This window comes from Marmota marmota, unplaced genomic scaffold (genome assembly GCF_001458135.2).
Source record: "Marmota marmota marmota unplaced genomic scaffold, marMar, whole genome shotgun sequence".
Taxonomy (NCBI): domain Eukaryota; kingdom Metazoa; phylum Chordata; class Mammalia; order Rodentia; family Sciuridae; genus Marmota; species Marmota marmota.
Genome location: NW_025999949.1, coordinates 35,296,958 through 35,321,264, shown reverse-complemented (window position 1 = coordinate 35,321,264; position 24,307 = coordinate 35,296,958). Strand labels below are relative to the sequence as shown.

The window sequence follows — 24,307 nt, the reverse complement described above, 5'->3', positions numbered from 1 at the left end:
AAAACTGACTAAATCAGCATCAGCTCCATATACTTAAGAACCCCACATTTCATGTCTGCCACTGTCCAGAGACTCTGAGGGAACCAGAGAATGAGGAAAGGATGGAACACAGTGTAGACACATAATGAGAAAGCACAGCACAAAACAGGGAACCCCCTGCATGGTTATACTTTTAGTTACTTGGAGGAGTGTGAAAGTGTGACAATATGGAAAGTGCTACAATATGGAAACTGAAGTCACCTGGGTCTCTTCAGGCGGTGTGGTCCAGGGCGTGGACTCAAAGTCAGTCTCCTCCAACAAGCAACAAGACCATGGGCCTTTTCTGAAGCAGGGCTGCTCCAGGTTCAGCCTCTCCATGGACACTGATTTACAGCAGGTGGGTTCCAGGAGCTGCTCTGTGCGCTGAGAGGAAAGGAAGGGACCTTTATGTGGGATCGTCAGTGAGAGCACCCAGAGAAGAGGAATTTCCCTAGGATGTGAATGGTGGCAGACACTAGTATTAAGAAATGATTAATACCCTGCATGGCTTTGCAGTTGGCTTCTGGGTATAAACATAGACCAGTTTACTGAAACAGATTAGAAAGACAGGCTTTTGTTCTAGTTCCAACAGCAGAGGACTTGCTCTTGAACCATGGTGACAATGAGATATAAGGCATGTGGCACACTGTGCAAAGGGTGACTGGTGTCACTGCCCAGCTGCTGAGCCACAGGTATTGGTGTGACACACTGTGCACCATAAGGTGACTAGGTTGCTGCCCCGGCTGCTGAGCTGGCAGATCTGGGAAGGGGGACAAAGCTGCTTTTGTGGGGATTCTAGAGTGGTGCCAGTCCCCTTGCTCGTAGGCCAGGGACATGCGTGCTGGCAAGGAGAAGCTACAGAACTCTGCTTGGAGAGAGTCCGTAAGCAGCATCGACCCTTATCCAGGCATCCCTCACCTAGTGCGCAAGATCCGAAGTCAGTAACTGGGCTGATGGTTCCCGCGACTGGACACCCTTGTGCAGTGTAGAGCCTGGACGTCATCTACACCAGCCCTGTCAGAATTCCAGGCTTTTTGCCTCAAAAAGCCAGAAAGGACACTTTATGCCTCCCTCAGATCCAGATGGAGGGCTGCCGGCCACAGACTACCCTCCAGGACGAAAGGCTGTTGGTGTCATATTAGGACCGCCATGGATCACCGGAGCCTGATCCTCTGTTGGTGCTCTGACAGCTTGTCTGCTCTCTACCACTGTTCCTGGGTGTGGTTGGACACCTGAAAGGGAGCTCAAATGGCTGCCTCACCCATTCAGCACTCAGGGAGCTCCACCAAGCCAGACTCCAGGGCACTGTGCAGCCTCCATTGTTTGTGAATGTGCTGTGTCATGTTTGTTTGTTTTAATGGAGAGGCCGGGAACATCCTGTATTGTATTATCAACAGCATGAGGCCATAATGAATAAATAGCAAGTGTGGGAATTTAAAAATATGTGGCTTACATTACAAGTTATTGTAGCTTCAGTTAATTGCTAATTTTTAATAACTAGTGATGATTTGTTTTCATAGACATGTTTTGTTATAAAATTAGCATTACTTAAACGAGCTTTTCTCATACCAGGTATGGTGACATGAGCCTGCAATCCCTCTGGCTCAAAAGGTTGAGATAGGAGGATTGCAAATTTAAGGCCAGCTTCAGCAACTAAGCAAGGCTCTGTTTCAAAAATAATAATTAAAAAAAAGTTTGGGGATTTGGTTTAGTACTGAAGTGACCCTGGGTTCAAAGAACTCTTACTCTCTGCCCCCCCCAAAAAAGCAGCTTTTCTCAATCACTGGAAAGCCTGGGAAGTGTGCCCCTGGGTCCTGGCTTTCTCTGCCCCTCCCATGAAGGGTAGCACTTGAGTCCTCACACCTGCTGCTGATCTGCAGACACCCTCTCAGTGGCGTCTCCACAGGGACAGTGTGGGGTGGGAGCTAGCTTTCACGCCCACCTCCTCCAGACTCAGGGACAGGTGTGTTGCAAGCTTTGGATTTGGGGCATTATAGGCTGCTGCATACTCTGTGAGAGCAGAGAATAGATTGATGAGGCCCCCCCAAGAACTCTTTATTTTGAACATCACCAGGATTGAATGTTCCTGAACGTGTGTTTTTAGAAAACATGATGTTTTAGCCTGGTCTTGAGAAATGTTCTGACCTCCCCTTGGGCCAGTCCTTGGGAAGTGGAACCTGAAGAACGCTGGCGCATCTTGGCAGGGCTGGGGTCATTTGAGGGCGGCGTTGCAAAGTGTTGAAGTTAACTGTGCTGCGTTTATCAGGAAGGACTTGGAAGAGCATCTTACTGTTTGTTTTTCTAAAACTTCCCTTGTTCATAAAAATCCTTCTTGGAAACAAATTCCTATATAAAATTAACTAAGTTATTTAACTTGATGCTGTTTTACCAAAGATGTCTGGTAATTAAAAGAGACAGTCTTTTCATTTTCTTTTTTTGGTACTGGAGACCTAAACCAGGAGGAGGGCTCTACTGCTGAGCCACATCCCCAACCTTTTTTATTTTTATTTTGAGATGAATCTCATTAATTGGTTAGGTCCTTGCTAATTTAGCCAAACTTGAAATCCTCCTGCCTTAGCCTCCTGAGCTCCTTAGGTACATGTGTGGCTACCACCCCGTGTAGTCTTTTTGGTTTCTTTGTTGTTTCTTCTTCTTTTTCAGTACAAGGGAGTGAACTCAGGGACATTTAACCACTGAGCCATATCCCCAGTCCTATTTTGTATTTTATTTAGAGACAGGGTCTCACTGAGGCTGGCTTTGAACTTGTGATCCTCTTGCCTCAGCCTTCCAAGCTACTGGGATTATAGATGTATGCCACTGCGCCTGGCTCTTTTTGTTTCTTAACAGCTCTTTCTGTGGGATGTATTCCAGGGCATCATCCAGAAGATAGTGGACAGCCACAGAGTGAAGCATGTGGCTTGCTACGGGTTCCGCCTCAGCCACCTGCGGTCGGAGGAGGTTCACTGGCTGCATGTGGACATGGGTGTCTCCAGCGTGAGGGAGAAGTATGAGCTTGCCCATCCTCCGGAGGAGTGGAAGTAAGACACACACCCCACTTTGTTTGTTTCATGTGTCAGAAACATGCACAGTGCATTGGTACATGCTTAGTATTCACACTGCTCGTCGTTGTAGCTCCTGTGTAAAGGAAGTGGGTTTGTAATTGCTGGCCAGTGCTGCTTCAGAGGCTAGGTCTACCTGAACCACCAGTGGTCTTTTGCCAGGCACCTTTCTTTTCAGGGCTACTTGTGTCCACCTCTGTTCTAAATAGAACGCGAGCCCCAACTCTTTACCTTCTGATCTATGGCCTCTGTTTATGTCGCAGGGCTTGATCTGCCCATCAGTAAACTTCTGGTTACCTTATTCATGGCTACAGGTCACCTGAGAAGCATTAGTATGTGTGTGACATCCACAGGGAACACGGTTAGGGCTTCGTGACTTTTTCTGAAACATTAAATTAAACTGAAATGATTTTAGGTGAATTGGAAGAAATCCCTATAATTATCCTTTTTTTGTTTCTCCATAATGATTTATTTATTTTACTCCTAATTTAAGATGTGAGCTGAAAAATGTGCATCTGAAGTAATAAATTTGAGCCAGGCATAGTGGTACATGCTTGTAATCCCAGTGTCTTGGGGGGCCCAGGCAGGGGGATCTCAACTTAGGGCAGCCTCAGCAACTTAGCAAAGCTCTAAGAAATGTAGTGAGACTCTGTCTCAAAAAAGGCTGGGGATATGGCTCAGTGGTCAAGCTCACATGAGTTTAATCCCCAATATCAAAACTAAATTAATTAAATAAAAAATAAATAAATTTTGAGAGAGGGCTAGAGTTGTGGCTCAGTGGGAGAGTGCTTGCCTGGCATGTGTGAGGCCCTGGGTTCAATCCTCAGCACCACATATGAATAAATAAAATAAAAGATCCATTGACAACTAAAAAATATTTAAAAAAATAAATACATTTTGAGAGAAGCATAACTGGTAACAAGGGGCCTCTTTCAAGGGGTTCTCTTTGTAGGTACTGATGCAGAAATCAAGCAATGTGTAGACAGTGTACGCAGTGGTCAGTCATATTCGGTCCAAGGGTATAAATCAGTATTTTGAGAGCGAAGAAAGCACATTTTGTGGAAACAATCTGTATCTGAAGTGCACTGCAGTCTTGTCCCGGTTCCAGAGTGTGTCAGAAGCATGGCTTGGTTTTCAAACGTGTCATGTAATAGGAACTAGCTAACCAAATTCTCCTGGAGCATGTGGTGTCACCGGCTTGCATCAGTGGCCAGGGAAGGTCTGAATGACAACCGCAGGATCAGCTAAGTGGTGAAGTATGTACATGCTGAGGACAGCTGCCAGTCTGCTCGAATGCCTGGGCACTTTTATTAAGACGCTTCTGTCATCTTCATAGATACAGGCGTGTCAGTGGCAGTTTTACTTAATGACATTCCTAATGAGTAATAACATACTCAGTGAACCTAAATCTGCAAGTATGCAAGCTTTTTTTGTTCTTCTTTTAAGCCAATTTATTTTACCTTGTTCCAAGTAAAGTTGAATAGGAATTGTTGTTGGTAAAACAGTACATTAGATATAGCTGAAAAACTGCTCAGAACATTGTGTGAGGTGAACACATAGAAAATGTGAAAGCAGGTTTATGTAACATAAAAAGTCAACCTACTTCTAGTAGATAATCTAGAATAATGAAAGAATGGGGAAGAAGAGACTGCCCCGTGCGTCAATGCCTGCGAATGTTCTAGAATCAGTGAGAAAGGAGCCCTCAAGTGAGGGGTTGACTTTAAATCCCTAGCAAAGGCAAGGGCTAGACCGACAGGTGGGCAGACCTTGGTGGCAGTGCCAGCCAGTGAGCCCAACCAGGTGTTCAGAGCAGCAGGGGAAGATCCAGATGCTTCAGGAGGCTCAGCAAAGAAGCTGGTGATCAGAGAGTTCACCAGCATAGGGAGCCAGCAGAATGCACATAAGAAAGAAAAATGGTCTTCAGAGGAGGATTTCAGGCGCAAGAAGGAAAAGAATTGGTCAGAGGGGGGATAGTAGAGGATAGTAAAGGTAGCAGAATACAACAGTTACTAATAGGGCATTATGTAAAAATGTGGATGTGTAACCGATGTGATTCTGCAATCTGTATTTGGGGTAAAATTGGGAGTTCATAACCAACTTGAATCTATTGTATGAAATATGATATGTCAATAGCTTTATAATGTTTTGAACAACCAATAAAAAAATAAATTAAAAAAAAAAAAAGAAAAGAATTGGTCAGCTCTCAGCACACACTGGCTCTTGAAACAAAAGTAACAGAAAGGCCTGGTGTGCAGTTTGAAGAGCATTATTACTTCTCACAGTAAATAAAATATAGCACAGATAGTAACTAGTGAAAGAAGGTGTCTGCAGCCTGTTAGTATGTTCAGAAGATGCTCCAGAAACATTTGTAAAGGCATCATAGTAAGAAAATTTCATTTCCTCAAAAAGAAGGTGCGTGCTCTTCATTTGGCTTCCCAGATGCCTGCTCTGATCTCCTGTTTCAGGGCTCATCCCTGGTGCCTTGGTGAGCCTGCACACCCCCTTCTCTTCTCCCTGAAGCCTCTCTAGACCTGGCTTTGACATTAGCTTCACACATTCAACTGGACAGGCATGGGAGCAAGTCTCTGCTGTCCCCCAGTGGAGGCCTGGTGCTAAGGGAGTGCGCTAGGGATCCTCAGAAAGCCATGCAGTTAAACACATGGGTCTTTGCACCCCAGCAGCTGCCAGGAGCTTCTTGTCACACGAGGGCAAACTCCACGGGTTCTGATTCCCTGCAATCTTGTCTCCTGCTGCTGTTCTCCTTCCCCTATTTTGTGATGTCTGCTCCTTTGAAGGTCCAATTCCTACTTGACTCTTTAGTATATATTTTTATTAACAAAACATTAATTTATGCATTAAGAAATTCATGTGTTAATAACTCAATTATAAAAGCATCCAGCATTAAGAAGTATGTTGGCACAGGCCCTTGTATTCAGCAGGCAGGCAAGTGGTATGGAGTTACAAACCATTTTCATGAATACCCAGGCTGGGGTTGGGAGAGCTGGTTCTGAACCAGTTTTATGGAGTGGAGAATAGCTTTGCCCTCGATCTTCACCATCACCACCCTCATCTCTCCTCCACTGCCTTGTGTTGTCCTGCTTTTCATGTCTTGTTTCTAGCTCCGCCTGTCCCGTTGGTCTTGTTGCCCTGCCTGTTGCTTCTTGGGTGGCTCTAGGGAGAGGGCTCCTGCACCTTTCCAGCCTGGCTGGGGCCTCCTGCTTCAGGGCCAGGTATAGCGGGCCTCCCTCGAGGACTTGGACCTATTCATGCTCTGCTCCTGTAAATGAATTGTTTCATTTTATTAATGTTTTCTAATAAATGTGTTTGACCTATAAGTTGCCTTTTAAATTTTGATTTGTCTGTTTCATAAGTCTGATAAATGTTTTTTTTTAATATTTATTTTTTAGTTGTAGTTGGACACAATATCTTTATTTTTTTAATTTTTATGTGGTGCTGGGGATCGAACCCAGAGCCTCCCACATGCTAGGCGAGCGCTCTACCGCTGAGCCACAATCCCAGCCCTGATAAATGTTTTTATTGTCAATTCGTACTTTATAATTTAAAAAATTCCAAGATTTTTCCCTTCAATCATAGAATTATTTAGGTATATACTATTCAGGTTTTAGCTATAAGTAAATTTACAAAAAGAAAATATTCTTGTTTATTGATTTGTTTTTTTGCTTTATAGGAAAAATAGTGTTTTATGACGTTAATTTTTTTAAAACTCTGTGGATGATTCTTTGTGCCTTCCTGTCTCATTGGCGTTTTCATCAGTTTTGAAAGGACTGCATATCCTGTGATTGGAAAGAGGTGTGTCCTGTGCCTTCCCTTAAGCTTATTGTTAAGCCTGTGAAGATGACGTTTGCATTTTGTTTGCTTGAAAAATGGCATTAATGTATTCAGCTATAATTTTTTATCAGCGAATTTTTTCTTAGAGGTTCTGTCTTGTGTTAGGAGTTTAAGGCTGTCCTGGCAAGAGCATGAAGGCTCCTGATCACGGCATCTTCCTCTGCTCTCGGACTTGGTGGTGTAAGCGTCCCTTCCTTATGCCTTTTATCAATGCCCTACCACCTTTAGTTGGTGTTGCCCATTTAAGTAGAGGTGTGCCCTATTCATAGTGATATTCTCTGTTTCTGTCTCCAGATGTAGCCACCATGCCCTCTTCCTCTTTTTAAATTTGCTCTGGTGCAGGGGATCAAACCCAGGGCCGTGTGTGTCCCGGGCAGACCTCTACCACTGAACTGTGGTCCCATCCTGGGCATCTGACTTTTGACATAATCAGTTTTTCTTAATTCAGTGGAAATGTTCTACTCATATATTGTCCACACCTGAGATCATATGCTTCCTTCTCTGAGTCATGCATGGGGCTTTTAGGAGAGCTGTGCCAGTCAGTGACAACCTCCCTGAGAAGAACGTGCTGTTGATGCCAATGAGGTTTGAGAAGCATGAATCCGAGCAGCCAGCTCTGGGGATGCAAGCAGTGTTACCAGCTCCAGGACCGTGGTGGGGTTTGGCTCTTCCTGATTGTTGAGGATCTGGAAACTTGCTCTTCAGAGTCAATTCCTGCTTCATTGAGCTGGAGAAAGCACCGCCTCGCTTAGTGGTCCTAGTGTGCCTGTCCACTGAGCCACATTGTTAGTAGATGGAGTAAAGGTGCTTCAGAATGAGTTTTGTTGGGTCTGTGGCTGTATAATTGGTATTTTAGGCCACAGTGGCATAAAACTGGTTCTGGTGAGTATTTATTACTTTACCACAGAAGGATCAACTTTGGAGTGTAGGAGTTTTGACATTCTGGGTAATGCATCAAGTCCTGTGTACCCTCACCTAGCTTTAATAGTGCAGTCACAGGCAAACAGCAGAATTAACCCAGAAGCTCAGTGTGGATGCCGCACTGCTCTCTGACCTTCTGGCCTCTGCACAGTTGCTGCCACCTCTCAAACCTCCTGGGATCCTCTCCTGCCTGGACAGTCCTTAGTTTGCCTGTGCTGTTCCTGCCTTTTGGCACTTGAGAAGAATACTGACCGGTTATTTGTTCTGTGCTCCTCAATTTGGGCTTGTCAGTTTTTTTGTTTTTTTTTTTCATGATTTTGTGAAGGTTATGCATTTTTGGCAAAACACTTCTGAAGTCTGTAATGACAGCATTGGATGTCAGGATAAGGTGGTGGCAGCAGGCTGCTCCCCCATGTGGTCACTTTTCCTCATGCCATCTGCACAGGTCCTGTGGAGAGTGGTGCCAGTTCTGTGTCCTCACTCACTGATCGCAGCACCGCTCGTGGTGCAGTCTCACAGAGATTACTGCTGTGACTTCCATGCAGTGAATGTTTCTGTTTTTCCCTTCTCAGTTGCTGTTGACTGGAGGCCACTAAGGAATGCCCTGTCCACATGCTGATGCCAAGGGCTGTCTGTGCCATTTCCCATGGTGCTTCATTTCACAGGCAGACTGGCACTGGCCCCCTCAGTGTCTGTGTGGAGCCTGGTCCAGCTTAGCTCCTCTGGAACACCTGTGCTCCTACCAATCATTGGCTGGCTTGTGGGCATCCTCATACTCTGAGTTGGTGGTCAGTCTGAGGAAGCCAGACAACAGTGGCACTGATGGGAGTGCGTGGCTTGGATTAGCAGCCGAAGGATGATCTTATTTGGGGTGTGTTGTGTTCACTGCAGCGTACATATCAGGATACACCAGGCATTTGGAATGGTTGCAGAGTGTAGGAGGATGAGGAGCTTGGTGGACAAGAGGGATGAGGGGCAGTGGAAGGCATCATCGGGTGGCATGCTGGAAGGATGAAGGAGAGGTGATTGGATGGATTAAATTTGGCCACCTTTAGCAGAGTTTCAGTGGTGTTCTTATGAAGTCTGCTTGAGTGTGTTGGGGCAGGGACCATGGTCCTTGGCCCACATGCAGCAAGCTCCATGCAAGTTCCTATGTGGGTTCTGGGTGCTTTCTCCTGGTCTTGGGTCACCGTGGACATTGTACATGTCTTGCTGGAGAGGAGTCCCTCATCTGCTAGCAGATGGGGCACCTTGGGAATACAGCCCCTTTAGCTCTTCCCCTGGGAGTGGAGTGAGTATTGCCCTGGCCATTGTTCCTCAGAGCCTTGCAGTTGCCTCGTGGTGCCCTGCTTCTTCTGGGGCTCTGCCGCCCTTTCTGCATGGTGCAGTCTAGTTCAGGGACCATCTGTCCTATGATGTCACCACCCTGCTGTGACACTCTTTGCCCACTGAGAAGGAGCTGCAGGGTCCTGACTTACAGGGCCTGTGTGCTCTGCTGCCTCACTCCTCACACCCTTGCTCAGTCCGCTGGCTGTGTTGGGTTACACAAGGATCTCCTGGCCCCGTGGCCTTGGTTTGTTTGGACTCTTCTTCTTTCTCTGCATCTGTGTCACTCACTTTCTCACCTCCTTGACTTGGAGCCTGTGTCAGAATGCCCTTTTCTAGCCGCTTTCTGTCGAGGCGCACTTACTGTCGTTCCCTAGTGGCTTGTCTCTGTGACATTTGCTACCACTTTACATAGACCTTACAAGCTTTATGAGAGCCGGGACCTGCCTCGTTCTGCTAGGTCTCAGACGTGCTTGGTGTTGTCCCTCTGAGTGAGGACCATCAGGATAAACCTTAGAGACCCCTGCTATGCCTGGGATGTTCTAGATGTCTGTGTTTGCAGATGGCTTATTTTTGCGACTTCCTAGGAGGAAGTTGAGGCTGAGAGGTTGCTGAGAGCCACAGCCGACTGAGGCAAGAGGTGAAGGCTAAAACTTAAGTGATATGACTGGAGCTCAGGTGCTGGCAGTCTTGCTCAAGAGCCCACATTCCTTCCGCTTCTCATGAAACAAAGTCATCTGGGTAAAATTCTCATTGAAACTTGTGTCACGTACCAAGTATTCAGTAGGTATTAATCTCCATCAGCAACAGGGTGCTGTGCGTGGACCCATTTTTGGACTATTTGCTTATCTTTAAAATGGGCATAATATTAGTGCTGGAAGCCTCCTTTGGCCTCCCTGAGTCCTGAGCATATAAGCTCAGAACTGACCACTTATTCTTGTTCAGTATCATTTCCTGGCCTGCTCCCTGATCTTGACATTGATGAAGAGAAGTCACGGAAGGCAGTTAAGTGCTGGCCAGCCCTGCATTTAACACAGATGAGATCTGTGTCACTTCTGTAAAAACCACCCAACACAGAATGGCTGCCGTAAGTCATTGAACTCTTTTTGGGAGTAAAAGTGAAACAGAACCTAATTGTTTGGTAACTATGTATTTTAATGAGACAGAACTGATATATGAAGTGACCTTTTCATTCCAAAATAGATACTTTTAGGAAGGCAGGTGACAGGGCGGGAGAGGGCGGTCCATGTCTACCAAGGCCTCATGTGTAAACACACAGAGCTGGCAGTATGGAGGGGCGGTGGGAAATGAGACAGAGCACTCAGTGGGGCAGAGCATGCAAGGAGGCCAGGCACTCTGGGTGTTAAAGGAGGTGGTAATTTGCACCTGTGCCAGAGTATTCAGTTAGAATGTGGAGGAGTCCCCATGGAGAAGGCAGCTAAAACTGCCATGTCCAATTTTGTTGTGCTGTTGGGAACAAGTAGAAAGGTGGAGACCAGGTGGACTAGGGTGTGGAAAAGGCCAAGTGTGGCACAGCATGGCACCCTGCAGGGATCACCCACTACCATTGTGTTCGCCTCTGTCATAGCCCGGTGCTTGTCCTCTGGGATTTGCACCGTGGGAACTTGCTGCACATTCACCAGAAGATGTGAGAGTTCCTCCGGGTGCACAAACCCAGAAGAAGCATGTGAAGCACATTCTGGGGAGGCCAGCTTGTTTTGACAGAGAGAGAGAGAGAGAGAGAGAGAATTTTTTAATATTTATTTTTTAGTTTTCAATGGACACAACATCTTTATTTTTTATTTTTATGTGGTTCTGAGGATCGAACCCAGCGCCCTGCGCATGCCAGGTGAGCGTGCTACCGCTTGAGCCACATCCCCAGCCCAGACCACTCTTAAACTTGTTTTCTTGAGCTAGTGAGTTTTTATGTTTAGGAGAAGAAAAAAGACTAGCATTATTCATTATAGCCAAAAAGTTGGAGCAGGTCACGGGGCAACCAGCCCTGCTGAGGTGCTGATTTCATGGCCCTCAGTGCACTGTGCTTGCAGCCAGCTCAGACCATGGTGAGCCCACTGTGCAACATCTATCAGACTCACACAGAAAGCCTGTACCCCTGTGTTAGCTAGCTCTGGGTGGTGGGGTGAGGGCTGTGTTCCCTCTGGGCCTTGGTGGCGATTTGATGTGTTCTGTGTCCTTGCAGGACACTGAGCTGTAGCCTGTGCTGTGATTAGCAGATCTGTGACCTGGGCCTTCCCTTAGCCCTCCCTGCAGAACGAGATCCATGCTGCCTGCCGCAGGATCATTATTTTTGAAACGAGAGAAAATTGTCTGCCATTTAGTTGCCCAGTGAGCCCTTTATTTTTGCTAAAAATAAAGATTTCCATGTAAAGATTGATTATAGTTTATATCTTTTTTAAAATCATATTTCAAAGTAGTTTGCAATGCCATATGTACAGTAATTTTGGACTCGTAGAAATTAATTGAAAATTACTTATTATTATTTATTTCATGAAATTTTTTTTTTAGATATGAATTAAGGATTCGTTACTTGCCAAAAGGATTTCTGAACCAGTTTACTGAAGACAAGCCAACTCTGAATTTCTTCTACCAACAGGTATGAGAGAGTGCTCTAATATGCTTTTTTGTTTCTTTGAATCATTTATTGCATATTTTTATGGTTAGAGGAAACCCAGCATTTCAGAGAATATAAATTTATCACTGTATGGAAAACCTTTTAACCATAAGAAATTGAGATTTTAATTCTTTGTGAACAGCTGTGTTCTGGGACAAATCTTAAATGGTACTTGTTTTATAAAGCGACAGTAGTCTATAACCATGTCGCTCTCTTTCATTCAAGGATAATTTTCTAGCAGGGGTATCAGTAAGTCTGTCTCATGTGAAAGTCCTTGTTAGAGTGAACTTTACCCATTTGGTCTTGATAGTAGTTTGAACAGTAAAGCAAAACCTGACTTTTTCACGCTGAAGAGCTGCTGTTTACACCTGTGGCCCAACATGACACCATATAAGTGTTGCCTGTGAGTGTTGTGGAAGTGTACCCTGGAAGGCTGCTGGTGGGTACCAGCCACTTGCATGTACCATTTTGCCACTGAGAGCACTCGGTCACGTTTTTGTCTTAAACATCTTCAATGACCATCCACCCCGAGCTAGTAAGGCAGGGGTGGTGATTTGCACCTGTGCTTCCTCTGTCTTGCAGATAGTTCTTGCAGACAGTTGCCTTGTGTTTGCTCCTGTGCTGTGAGTAAGCACAAGCAGGCAACATGGACCTTCTAGAAGAGTCTGCTAGGTCAGCGAATGCATGGAGTCGGGCTCCAAGGAGTATCCACCTGCATCCAGGTGCTCTCTTGACAGGAATGAGGCGAAGAGAAAGAAGAGTTTGTGCATTTCTGTAGGGGCTAACGTGGCTTGACAAGAAACCAATGTGAGTGAAAAGGAGTTTATGTTTTTTATAGGTTATTGGGAGCCCTTTAAAGAATTTAATTAGTGAACGCCTTGGTCAGAATTTTAAAATTTTAAAATGAGACCACCTTGATTGGATGGCAGCATCAAGGTTAGATTGAATTTATAAATGGCTTTGGAGGCTGTTTAGCCATTCCACTAAGAAATTAGGAGAATATGGAGTCCATGCCCACTGTGTGGAGTCACAAGGGAAACAAGGTGCCAGTGGATGTATTCATGTTGGAGGTTTCGGTTCTGGTCAGATGATGTTGTGTGCACGTGGTTACAGTAAAAGTTGTCCTGAACATGACTGCCGGGTGAGAAATCCTCAAATGGATCATTAAATGTTGTTGGCTAATTTTTAATATCCTGAAAGGTGTTAGTCATCACATTCTAAAATTAGAATCTTGTAACACTATTTACTGTAAGGCAGGAGTCTGAAAAATACGTTTTGATGACAAAGCTTATGACTTTTAGAAACAAGAAAGTATATTTACCTTAAAAATTAGACTTCCTTCATCGTATAACATTTTTCTTTCTCTTGCTTAGCTCTCATTGGTTATAGCTGTTTTTGACTGCCACCCTTTGGCAAATGGCAGTGGCCATTAATTTCAAGGTTGCCACATTTGTTAAATTTCCATTGATGATGTTGAAGTTGTGTAGAACTCACTTGATGCTGTCGACATATCAACCTGTAAGATGCCTGGATCTGATACAAAGTCCTCATTTGTTTACTCCTGTAAACATTTTATATTTAGCATGAGTATATTCACCTGTTATTTGTAAGAAATACCAAACAAATCAATGGTTTATTTAACAAAAGAATTCCAAGACAACAACCAAGTCTAGAATCACAACTAGGCTGTGGTGTGGAAATGTGTGAAGTGCCAGCTGTTGATCAATCTTTTTGTTTTCTCCAATTTATTATTTTTTATAATATTTCACTCAGATTATTTATTGTCAGAAATAAACTTCATCCTATACTGTTTTGGCTTTGAAGCTACAGTTAAAGCATTTTTTGAAAATTGCAACCGGGTATGGTGGCACAAGCCTGTATTCACAACTCAAGAGACTGAGACAGGAGGATCACAACTTAATGAGGCCCTAAGCAACTTACCAAGACCTTGTCTCAAAATAAAAAGGACTACGAATCTGGCTCAGTGGTAAAGTATCATTGGGTGTCCAGTCCCTACTAGAAAAAGAAACAGGGAATTGCAACTGTAAGTGTGAAATTTGAGTTTAAAATCTGACATTTTCAGCTGAAGTCGGGGTAGTCAGCTGCCCTTTTCCAGAGAGAAGATAAAGTCGTGTATAGGCCCAGGAGACCTGGGAGCAGGTGGGTAGGGAGAGAGAAGGTACTGGAAACAGGGTTGTTCATACTTTGTTTTGTACACGTCCAGGGTTGTTCAGGCTCTGTTGTTTACACAACCAGCGTTGTTCAGGTTCTGTTGTTTACACTCGCAGGGTTGTTCCAGCTCTGTTGTGTGCATGCACAGGGTTGTTCCGGCTCTGTTTTGTATACGTACCGTGTTTTTCAAGCTTTGTTGTGTACATGTACAAGGTTGGCATAACAAATTCCACTAGTATATGTAATTATGCAACAGTAAAAAATTAAGTACAGGTCTATCTTTCTATGAGTCGAATTCTCAGTATTTCTTTGGTAGATTTAATAGTGTACACTTCTCTTTCCATGCCTGTGTATTTCCATGATTCAGAGAAGCTCTTGTGGTTAATGAAGATTTAGGTGAACTTTTAAATTTATATTAATCAACTCTTATTTCTTCATCATCCTTGTACATAAAAGATTTAGAAATAGAAAGGCAACAGAGGTAATTTTCTGGTAACGTGCTGCTGCTCCCTGGTGGTGTTTTCCGCCACCTGGAGCTTCTGGGCGCTGGCTTTAGTACGAGTGCTCTTCTCCTGGGCATTCTTCTGAAAACATCTGTACACTGCTGAACCTAGAATTAGTTCTCAGTAGAAATCCTGCTGAAGAGAGAGCACAGAGCAATGAGCGGCCCAGTGGCGCTGGCATGTGTCTCAGTGGGCTGTTGGGTTGACGTGGTGTGGCCACCACTGCTCCGGTCACATGTGTCTGCTCTGTGACAGTCCAAGGAAGCAGGCACAGTGAAGCCTGCGATTTAGGGACCAGTCATCTTGGTGTTTGAATTTCATCTTTGAAGCTTGTTTATGTGACCCAGTGTAAATTAAGTTTTTTAGTTTTTTATATATATAAAAATAAATAGTGCTAATGAAATTTACCCTGAAGAATTGTGAAGATCAGAAATGATGGATGTAAAATGTTGAGCACAGGACCTGGCCCCTGGTAGATCTCTTTAAGTAGTATATGTTTCTCTGCCATCATCTTGATTCTTTCCCTCAGGGTTTTTCTGAGGCTATAAGATGGCAATGATGATAGTGTCCTGCATATAAGTTGGCTTAAGGAGCCCATGTGCTTCTAAGCATGTGCTCATGTCCACACGCACATGCTTCACAGTGGGTTATAGTCTGCATTAAGGAACAGTAGGGGTCCATTCTGAGAAGTGTGTCATTAGGTAATCTTACTGTTGTGCAGACACCACAGAATGCACTGTAAGATCTAAGACAGCTCTAGCATTCCACCATCACATATGCAGTCAAGCTACTGACTGAAATGCCATCGTGTGGTACACAACTGCATGTGCACATGAGCTTAAATGACCTGGTATGTTTCATTTATCTTGCAAATGGAAACAACCAATTCTGCGAAAGTCGAAGGCAAAGTCCAAACGTATTTCACAAGGGAAATGGACACCAAGGGTAAGGAACCCTGAGTTTGAAAGCCCGCCTCACGATGTGACCCTCTCAGGACCTTCAGAACACACAATCTAGAGGGTACAAGTTGGCAGCCCTGGAACAAGCCAATGGGTGTGTTTTCTTTCCTCCCACTACAAGGGCCCTGAGGCCTGCTGTGCCCATCCGTGCTGTCACCGGTCAAAGCCCTTTGCAGAACATGTGAATCACTTCATACCATAGGGTGTTCCAGGCCATGGTCAGCAGCTTTGATGCTCAAGAGTAGTAAATTGGAGCTGTAGGAAAAACAACCCTAGAGCATGAAGTCGTTTGTAGGGGATTTTCTAGAGCTTGGTAAATTATCATTAACCCTTTTTGCAACTCATATGAATTCAGTTTTGAAGAATGAAATACAGGTCTAGATCGTATTTTCTTATCTGTGAATAGTGTTTAGAAATTTCAGTGACTGATCTTCCAGCAGTTTTGTGTTTTCCTCAGCGTGTCATCAAGCATCTGTTGCTCTCCTGGAATATGCACTGGAAGACAGAACCACAGTTAGCTGTGGGGTTCCTCTACTGCAAACATCTGCCTCTGTGCCTCCCTTTTTTGTATTCAGTGACAAAGCTGCTCTGGTGCAGACACTGAGATTTGACATTTGGATTGCTTTATTGTACAGAAGGCTGAGCCAATGTGATTACTCTAAGTGATTCGACTTAACCTACTGGGTTGAGTAATTTAATTCCAGTTGTCAGTCTCGAGTGTCTGCTGTGCAAGGAATAGAAACTATTTTTGCTTGTAAGTCTCATCTGCAAAATATCCACACACAGAAATACTCGCCAGTGTGTTGACTACTTATCTGTTCATTCATTTGCCTACTCATTCATTTAATCAATATTTATTGACCACCCAGGTCTAAGTGCCTGTGCAGGCTTTGAAATCATGTGTTGTCCCATGCTAGGGACCAGCCACCTCTCCTGCCCTAAGAGAAAGGAATGTGTGGGTGGGTGCCGGTGGCATCGGGTTTCTCATTCTCAGCAGGTCAAAGAAGAGTACTCCCACCTGATAGAGACTGGTAACTGGGGAAAGTGTGACACTGGTGTGTGGGGAACCCCCATGGGGAGCACTGCTGAACTAATGCTGAGCAGGCCTGCTGAGGTTAAGTTGAGGTTCATGAGCATTTTCCAGCTGTCCCGCAGGAAGCATAGAGAAGTGGTTGGCTTCATTGTGGGACGTTTTTTTTTTTTTTATATTTTTTATTTTTTTGAGAATTTTTTAATATTTATTTTTCAGTTCTTGGCGGACACAACATCTTTGTTTGTATGTGGTGCTGAGGATCGAACCCGGGCCGCACGCATGCCAGGCGAGCGCGCTACCGCTTGAGCCACATCCCCAGCCCTGTGGGACGGTTTTACCTAGCAATTAAAGGAGATAAAGGGGAGACAAAAATATCCAAAGAAGAAGGTCATAATGATGACCTCCCCACCATAAGACAGACTGAGATTGGTGTGAAGTGAGGGCCAATGAATGGGGTAGAAGTCGTAGAGCCAGTGCGCCAGCAGGCTCAGAGCTAGTAGTTGAAGAGCATGGTGTTTGAAATTTTTTCCAGGGCAATAATCAACATACTATTTCTGTAAAGGGCCAGAGAGTAAATAGGTAAGGCTTCAAGGACCAAGAGACAAAATCAAAGGTCTTATGAAAGATTTTTGTATTGGTGCAGTTCATGGTGTAATGGAATAAATGTTTGATGGTCCAGACACCCTTCGAGGGAGGTTCAGGACGCGTGCACCTGTCTTCAGGATTTTTGCTGAAGTTGCTCTCAGCACTCATCTGTCAGAAGCGTGATTGTGTCTCAGCTCTAAAGATGCCTTTGTGCTTACAGCTAGCTGCTCGCTGGCTCATCAGCACTTCTCATGGAGCATATTCATTGCTGGGAGGCATTTCTGGTGTTCTTGTAGACTCTTTGCTTTCTGTTAGACTTGAAGCATTTCCTTGCTTTGCAGATTGGTCGCATACAATCAGTGGTTAGGTAGAAACACCTCAGTTCTCTAGGTAAGTATGTAAATTTCCATGAATTTGCACTGGATCCCCAAAATGCTGCAGAACTGTAGTCATAGCTTAGAAAATGCATCTGCTGCAAGTTTTCTTGGAAAAAGATCTTTTCCTGCTTGTTTTTGCTTCTGACCCTGTGGGTAGGGTGCAAGGGAGCTTAGCATTCCTATGATTCAGGTGTGTGAGTTGTTTCTAAATCCCGTGTAAGCCAGCATCAATGACATGAGCTTCTTTTAGCAGGAGACTATTGTTTCTTCAATTGTATTTGGTGTCACTCATTTTATATCCAGAATCTGGAGTGGTAATTGACAGTGTGAATGGTCTGTAGATGCTGTGGAATGCCTGGGTGGAGTCAACCTTCCTCTGAACAGCCCCGCTTCCTCTCCTTGCAGGTAAAGAGCGACTACATGCTAGAGATAGCAGACCAAGTGGACCAGGAAATTGCTTTGAAGTTGGGTTGCCTAGAAATACGGTAGGTGGTGACCAAATTTGTCAATGCTTTTCATTATTTTTGAAAAAATTTCCAAGTACTTTCTTCTAAATGAAGTGCAAGAAGATTCCAAATTACTTGCTTGTTACTTAGCTGCCCCCTATTGTTACCCTTTAACAACATATTTATTCTATGCATACATATTTTAATTTGTCTTCCCTGGTTTTAGGCGATCATACTGGGAGATGCGCGGCAATGCACTGGAAAAGAAGTCTAACTATGAAGTGTTAGAGTAAGTACTGCACACCTGTCTAGACCCATAAGCATTCAGAACTGAATCCATTTCTTAACGTAAAATTAAATATTGACTTGGACACCATGTTTCTAAAACGTATCTAGAAAAGAAAACGTTTTTTAAAAATTCTTAATGTCATTAATTTTGTTAGGAAGCATTTAAATATGTTGGTAGATGTTATGCTAATAATGTGTATGGCCTATCAACACGTTAATGCACTTTTCATCTACATTTAATCATGATGAGGGGTACATCGCTTCTGATTTACATAGAGTTCTAATATTGCCTGTGCACTATTGCTCATGTTCTCTGTATATTAAGGAATTTTTTCACAAATGGAGGAATAAGGATTACTTGTTGCCCATGCATCAGAAAATTTAAAATATCTAAAAGTTTCTCTGATAATGAAATTGATTCCTACATTAGACTCAGATGATTTCACGTGTACGTAAGCTGAGCTGAGCTTACGCCTTGGTAGTCTTGGGAGTTCTGCAGTTCATCTTTTGATAATTCACCAAAAAATAATTGATATTTGTTTTATTCTTGTAAAGGCCAATTTTATTTTCATTTACAGTAGTGCAATATTTTGCCAATACACTTTCTTCTCTGTCATTACTGAAATTCTTCTGGCATTTGAAAGATGCTGGTAAAATACAGTGAGAATTCTCCATGTAATAAAGACTTAATGGTATTAGATTTCATCTGGACTTTCTAGGTGTGTCCACCTGTTCTCATGCTGTGAGCTTATCATCCCTGTTTTGAGAATAGGATTTTTCAAGGGAGATATAATCATTTAAAAATAAAAGTAGAAATAAATAGTTTTGGAAGTCATTACAAAGCATGTGAAATCATTTGAAATGATGATGGGTAATAGTAGATATAGCCGTTATTTTGGTACTTACATAAGTGTCCTTTGGGCCTGTTGTGTCACGTATGTGCACGTGGCCCAGCAGTCGGTCTTGTTGCAGAGCTGTGACCTAATGCACCACTGGGCCTTGGAGCTCAGCGTCTCACTTTCACAGTATTTTGGCACAAATAGTAGATACTCACCAAATATTTGTAATTGTATGTGTTTATAAAGATATCTCACCTGGGGCTGGGGATGTGGCTCAAGCGGTATCTGGCTCGCTTGGCATGCGTGCGGCCAGGGTTCGATCCTCAGCACCACATATAAACAAAGATGTTGTGTCTGCCGAAAACTAAAAATTAGTATTAAAAAAATTCTCTCTCTCGCTCTCTCTCTTTAAAAAAAAAAAAAGATATCTCACCTGTGTTGTGCTTCTTAACAGATTAGTCATTAAAATATTAAAACTATCATTCACTGTAGTTTGGATCTTTTATTTAAAAGTTGCCACATTCTTCAGCTTGAAAGACTTTCCTTAATGCTGAAAATACAAATTGCCAGAATCAGAGAAATCATTGAAGGTCTTAATGAAAACAATTTTTGTCTTCATTTCAAAAAGACATTCAGGAAAAATAGTGATTTTTATCATCTTAGTGGTTTGCTTAGTTATCTGTTTCTTTGTCCATTTCTTTGCTTATTAATTCTCTTGACAGCCACCATTGAGTGCCTTTTGAGTCCTTGGTAGTGAACTGCTGGAGACTGAAAACTCAGTAATACAAAATTTTCATCCTGGGTAAGCTCATTGCTAGGTGGGAGGGTCTCAGACATGTCAGCAAGATCACAGAACAGCATGCTAGAAGCTGTGTGTCCACTGAGGTATGCAGGGTGGACCTTGAGTGGTCCCACAGCAGAATGCCATGGGCTGGCCTCACAAACAAGGGAGCAGCTCAGGCAGCGTTTGCAATGGGCAGAAGTGGTGCCTATGGGCTCTAGTCCCAGGAGGGAGCCCGGCATGCCCCGAGGGTGGAGGATCCCTGGGCATCTGAGGGAGAGAGGAGTGTGTCTGTCAGGTCATTAACACTCCTCAGCAAGCACGGGCATTTTGCCCTGGAGCCTTGCTGAATCCTTGAGCCATACAAAGCAGGGCAGTCTCTGAAGAGGTTTGTGGTTAGAACTCTATACTCCCAGAATTAGAATTATGTTAAAGAAGGTTGGAAAGGGGAACAAGAATTCAAGAGACTCTTGAATCTTTCCATGGGAGGAATAAGGAGTCTCCGAGTAGTGATGGAGCTAGTGTCTGCGTGGAGTCCACAACAAAGGGTGGGGCTCTTGTCTCTGGTTTTGCCCTGAGCACCAGGGCTGTAGTCAAAGAGAAACTACTGGGCATGTTCACTTAGTTCTGTGGGAGTGCTGGTGTATTTTTAAAGGGAAGAGGAAAGGGAAATATTGGCTCATTGCATCTGCTATTAAATCACTAATCAAAACGGTGCTTAGAGCCCATGATGTGCCCAGCACCAGAGGTGGTTTCTCACACAGTTCTCCATGTGCCTTGCTTTAGGGAGAGGAGGAACCAGCATGAGCCTAGAGGTTCTCATAGCACTGGAAAGAAGGAATCAGCAAGAAAGGTTGTGTCCCAGGGACACAGGAGCCAACTGAGGTGCTCTCAGTGACAAAAGTGGGAACAGTTCAAGGAAGAAATTAAATATGTAGCTTAGATAATGAGCCAGAGTATACAGTGAATACCCAGAACTCATAGTAAGATAATAATTTGAACATACAATATGCAGTCTGTTCTGCAGAATTCCCAATACTTTCTGTAGACATCTCCTCCCAAAGGTGGTGGAGTGTAAGACTACCCCAAGACATAGGCTTGCTTCAGAGAGTACCAGGTGAGAGGGAGCATGGGGAACAACAAACGCTGCATGGAGGAACCCAGCAGGCAGCCTCTGCCAGGGCATCCAGGTCAGTGCCAGTAGGGACAAGTCTTGTTGACAGGGTGCCACCGTGATACAATGTGTTGAGAGTGGTAGTTCACCACTGTGGTCCTTCTCTCCAAGCCCTTACGCCGTGAGAATAACTCCCTACAAAGCCCAGTTGAGGATCATTTTATAAAATACCTAACCCTCACTCCTCAAACTGGCAATGCAGGTCATCAAGGAAAAAGGCAAGCCCAAGGTGGCACCTACAACAGAGAACATGATTTTAAATGCAGCATGCTGTTCCACATAGGAGCCTGGCCCAGAGAAGGGACATCCAGTCAGGTGTGACCAACGTACAAAGTGATGCAAGATGTTAATAGCAAGGCACCCAGGTATGGGTTGACGAGGTATCATCTCTGCAACCTGGGAAATCTAAAACTACTCTAAAGTGAAATGTTTATCTCAAGTTTTAAAAACCTGGTGCAAGAAGTAAAATCAAGAATCAATAAATGGGATGGATTAAAACTAAAAAGCTTCTTCCTTCAAAGGAAACAATCAAGAACATGTAAAGAGCTGGGTGCGGTGGTTCACTCCTATAATCCCATTGGCCCAGGAGGCTAATGTAGGAGAATTGAAAGTTCAAAGCCGGCCTCAGCAATTTAGCAAGACCCTAAGCAACTCAGACCCTGTCTCTAAATAAAATATTTTTTAAAAGAATGTGAGAGAGTCCTACAGGATGGGAGACAAATCTTTGCATTAATCACCTGCATTAATCTCCAGGATATATGAAGAACTCAAAAACTTAACAGCAGAAAAACAAATAACCCAATCAATAAATGGGCAAAGGAACTGAACAGATGCTTCACAGGAGAATACGATCAGTTAACAAATACATGAAAAAATGTTCAATATCTCTAGCAATTAGAGAAATACAAATTAAAGGTACACTGAGATTCCATCTCACTCCAGTCAGGATGGCAATTATCAAGAATACAAGTAACAAGGAAAAGCCAAGAAAGCAGATAGGCAGCTTCTCAGCAAGGAGGTGGACCAAAAAAAGTAGAGGTACTTTTCTGGAATTTAAAGCTGGACATTCAAAGCAGATCGGGAACTCAGGAGGTTGGATATAATAAAATAAGGAAAAAAATCCCCAGTGGCACAGCCACTGCCATGGCTGGGCTAGAAGCACCGGCCAGAGCAGTCCCTCCATAAGCATAGTAGAGGGATAAAGGAATTAAAGAAACCCTCATTTTTGGGAGGCCCAAGACATGTCTGGGTATGGAGCATATAGAGATTAAGGACATTGCCAGCAAACCAGAAAGATTCGCTGCACAGTAGTGGTGAAATGGGAAAAGAAGCTGATGGCCTGATGAAGACTAAAGAAGGAACCATTTTGCAGCTGCTGTGTAGTGCGGGGGCCAGCAGCTATGGGGGCCAATTCCTGGCAAACCCAAGTTTGGCCCAAATTATAGGCCCAGTAAACAAACATGGAAAGAGGTTTACACAGGGGACAACTGGTCTTGGAAACCCACCTGGCTCTACCCCTCTCCCTCCAAACCAGTTGTTCGGAGGACCTGCTGGGAGAGACACACATCTGACTGGGAACTCGTAAGGGCAGGGTCAGGAGAGATTGTTTGGATACTGAATCCGAGGTCAGGAAACATGGGATCCGAAGGTGGCTTAGGGGACTAAGAATCGGGTCCCCAACCATATGAGCAGGACCCAGAGGAGATCCCTGGGGTACAGTCTTTCAGTTTGGAGTAGGAAGTGCTGGACACTGAAGGTGTGCTGATTTAAAATCTCCAGGCCAGCTGGCATTCAGTGAAGAGCTTGGAGCCCATGCAATCCTAAACCCTGTCTCCAGATCTCTGCCTGTGGGATGACCTCTCTCATTCCAGCAATCTAGGGGGTGGAGCATCACACTCCAGAAAACCCTGAGAGGAAAAACTGAGAATCTCTTGAACTCCAACAGAAAGAAATCTTTACCTTTTCTTTAAGATCTTTATTTAAAATTCTTTTTCTATGTTTAATTGTGATCTTAAGGTTTCGTGGCTATTCATACATATTCATATGTGGGTTTTCCCCCTCATTTCTAGCATTTTTGAAACCAGTTATTTTTCATGAACTAGTTTTTGAGAACTATATGTTTGATTAGTATATTTTAGTTTTATTTTGTATTCTATTTTTATTTTTAATTTTTTAAAATTTTTTACTTATATGTATTTTTTCTCCTATTGTTTCCCTTCTCTCTTCTGCTAACAACCACTCTATTGTTCTCTTTCACTCTTCCTTTTACTACTTCTCTCCTCCTCTCTCATAATCATCACATCCTATATCACTTCTGTTCTCTCCCTGTCCACCATTTGAAATTATAAACCCTTTTGCAAACTTGCTGTTTTTATGGTAGGCAATAACCGATCATATCATGTTTGTTTATTGTGATAATTAACATTGTAGATGACATAATAGGAACTATTTGGTTTAATACTGTGTATTGTTTGCATTGGTCATTGTAATTATTTGTCTCCCCTTAAACAGGTACTGAAAACCTTCAGGGACACTGTAAGTCCACTGGGTAGAAACTCTACTGCCTCAGATCCATTCCGTTAGATGGGTAAACACACAAACAACATGAAAAAGCAAGGGAACAAATTGCCCCACACAAACCAAGATACTACAGTAACAGAGTCTATCAATACCGCAGTGGAGGAAATGTCAGAGGAGTTTAGAGTATACATAGTTAAATGGATCAGCAAAGTAAAGAATGGTATAATAAATGAAACCAGAAGATACAGGAAGTGAAAGATCACTTCAAAAAAGAGGCAGAGATTCTGGGAAAAGAGAAAAGGCAGAAATCCTTGAAATGAAGGAAACAATAAATCAAATTTAAAAATTCAATAGAAAACATCACAAACCGACTAGACCACTTGGAAGATAGAATCTCAGTCAATGAAGACAAAATATATAATCTTGAAAATAGAGTTAACCATGGAGTGAAGATGCTAAGAAACCATGAACAGAACTTCCAAGAACTATGGGATAACACGAAAAGACCAAATTAAAGATCTGTCAGAATAGATGAAGGTGCAGAGATACAAACCAAAGGAATGCACGAATCTTTTCAATGAAATAATATCGGAAAGTTTCCCAGGCCTAAAGAATGAAATGAAAAATCACATGAGAAGCTTACAGGACCCCAAATGTACAAAATTACAGCAGACCCACAGGAAGGCACGTTATTATGAAAATGCCTAACATACAGAATGAGGATAGAATTTTAAAGAATGTGAGAGAAAAATATCAGATTACATATGGGGGGAACCAATTCGGATCTCACCTGATTTCTCAACTCAGAACCTCAAAGCCAGGTCC

The 24,307-nt window shown here is 43.5% G+C and overlaps 1 protein-coding gene across 37 annotated transcripts in view; it reads left to right on the top strand.

Moving 5' to 3' along the window:
* Positions 1-24,307, top strand: part of Ptk2 (protein tyrosine kinase 2) — a 204,420-nt gene that overhangs the window by 59,822 nt on the left and 120,291 nt on the right. For 34 of the 37 annotated variants that reach the window (XM_048802205.1, XM_048802193.1, XM_048802213.1 and 31 more), the window contains 4 exons: positions 2,890-3,056; positions 11,700-11,787; positions 17,840-17,919; positions 18,107-18,169. In XM_048802205.1, coding sequence (XP_048658162.1) covers positions 2,890-3,056; positions 11,700-11,787; positions 17,840-17,919; positions 18,107-18,169 — 398 coding nt within the window. Of the gene's footprint in view, positions 1-2,889; positions 3,061-6,868; positions 6,888-11,699; positions 11,788-12,387; positions 12,613-17,839; positions 17,920-18,106; positions 18,170-24,307 lie in introns of those variants that run through there. The other 3 variants (XM_048802222.1, XM_048802221.1, XM_048802224.1) reach the window with 3 other exon arrangements.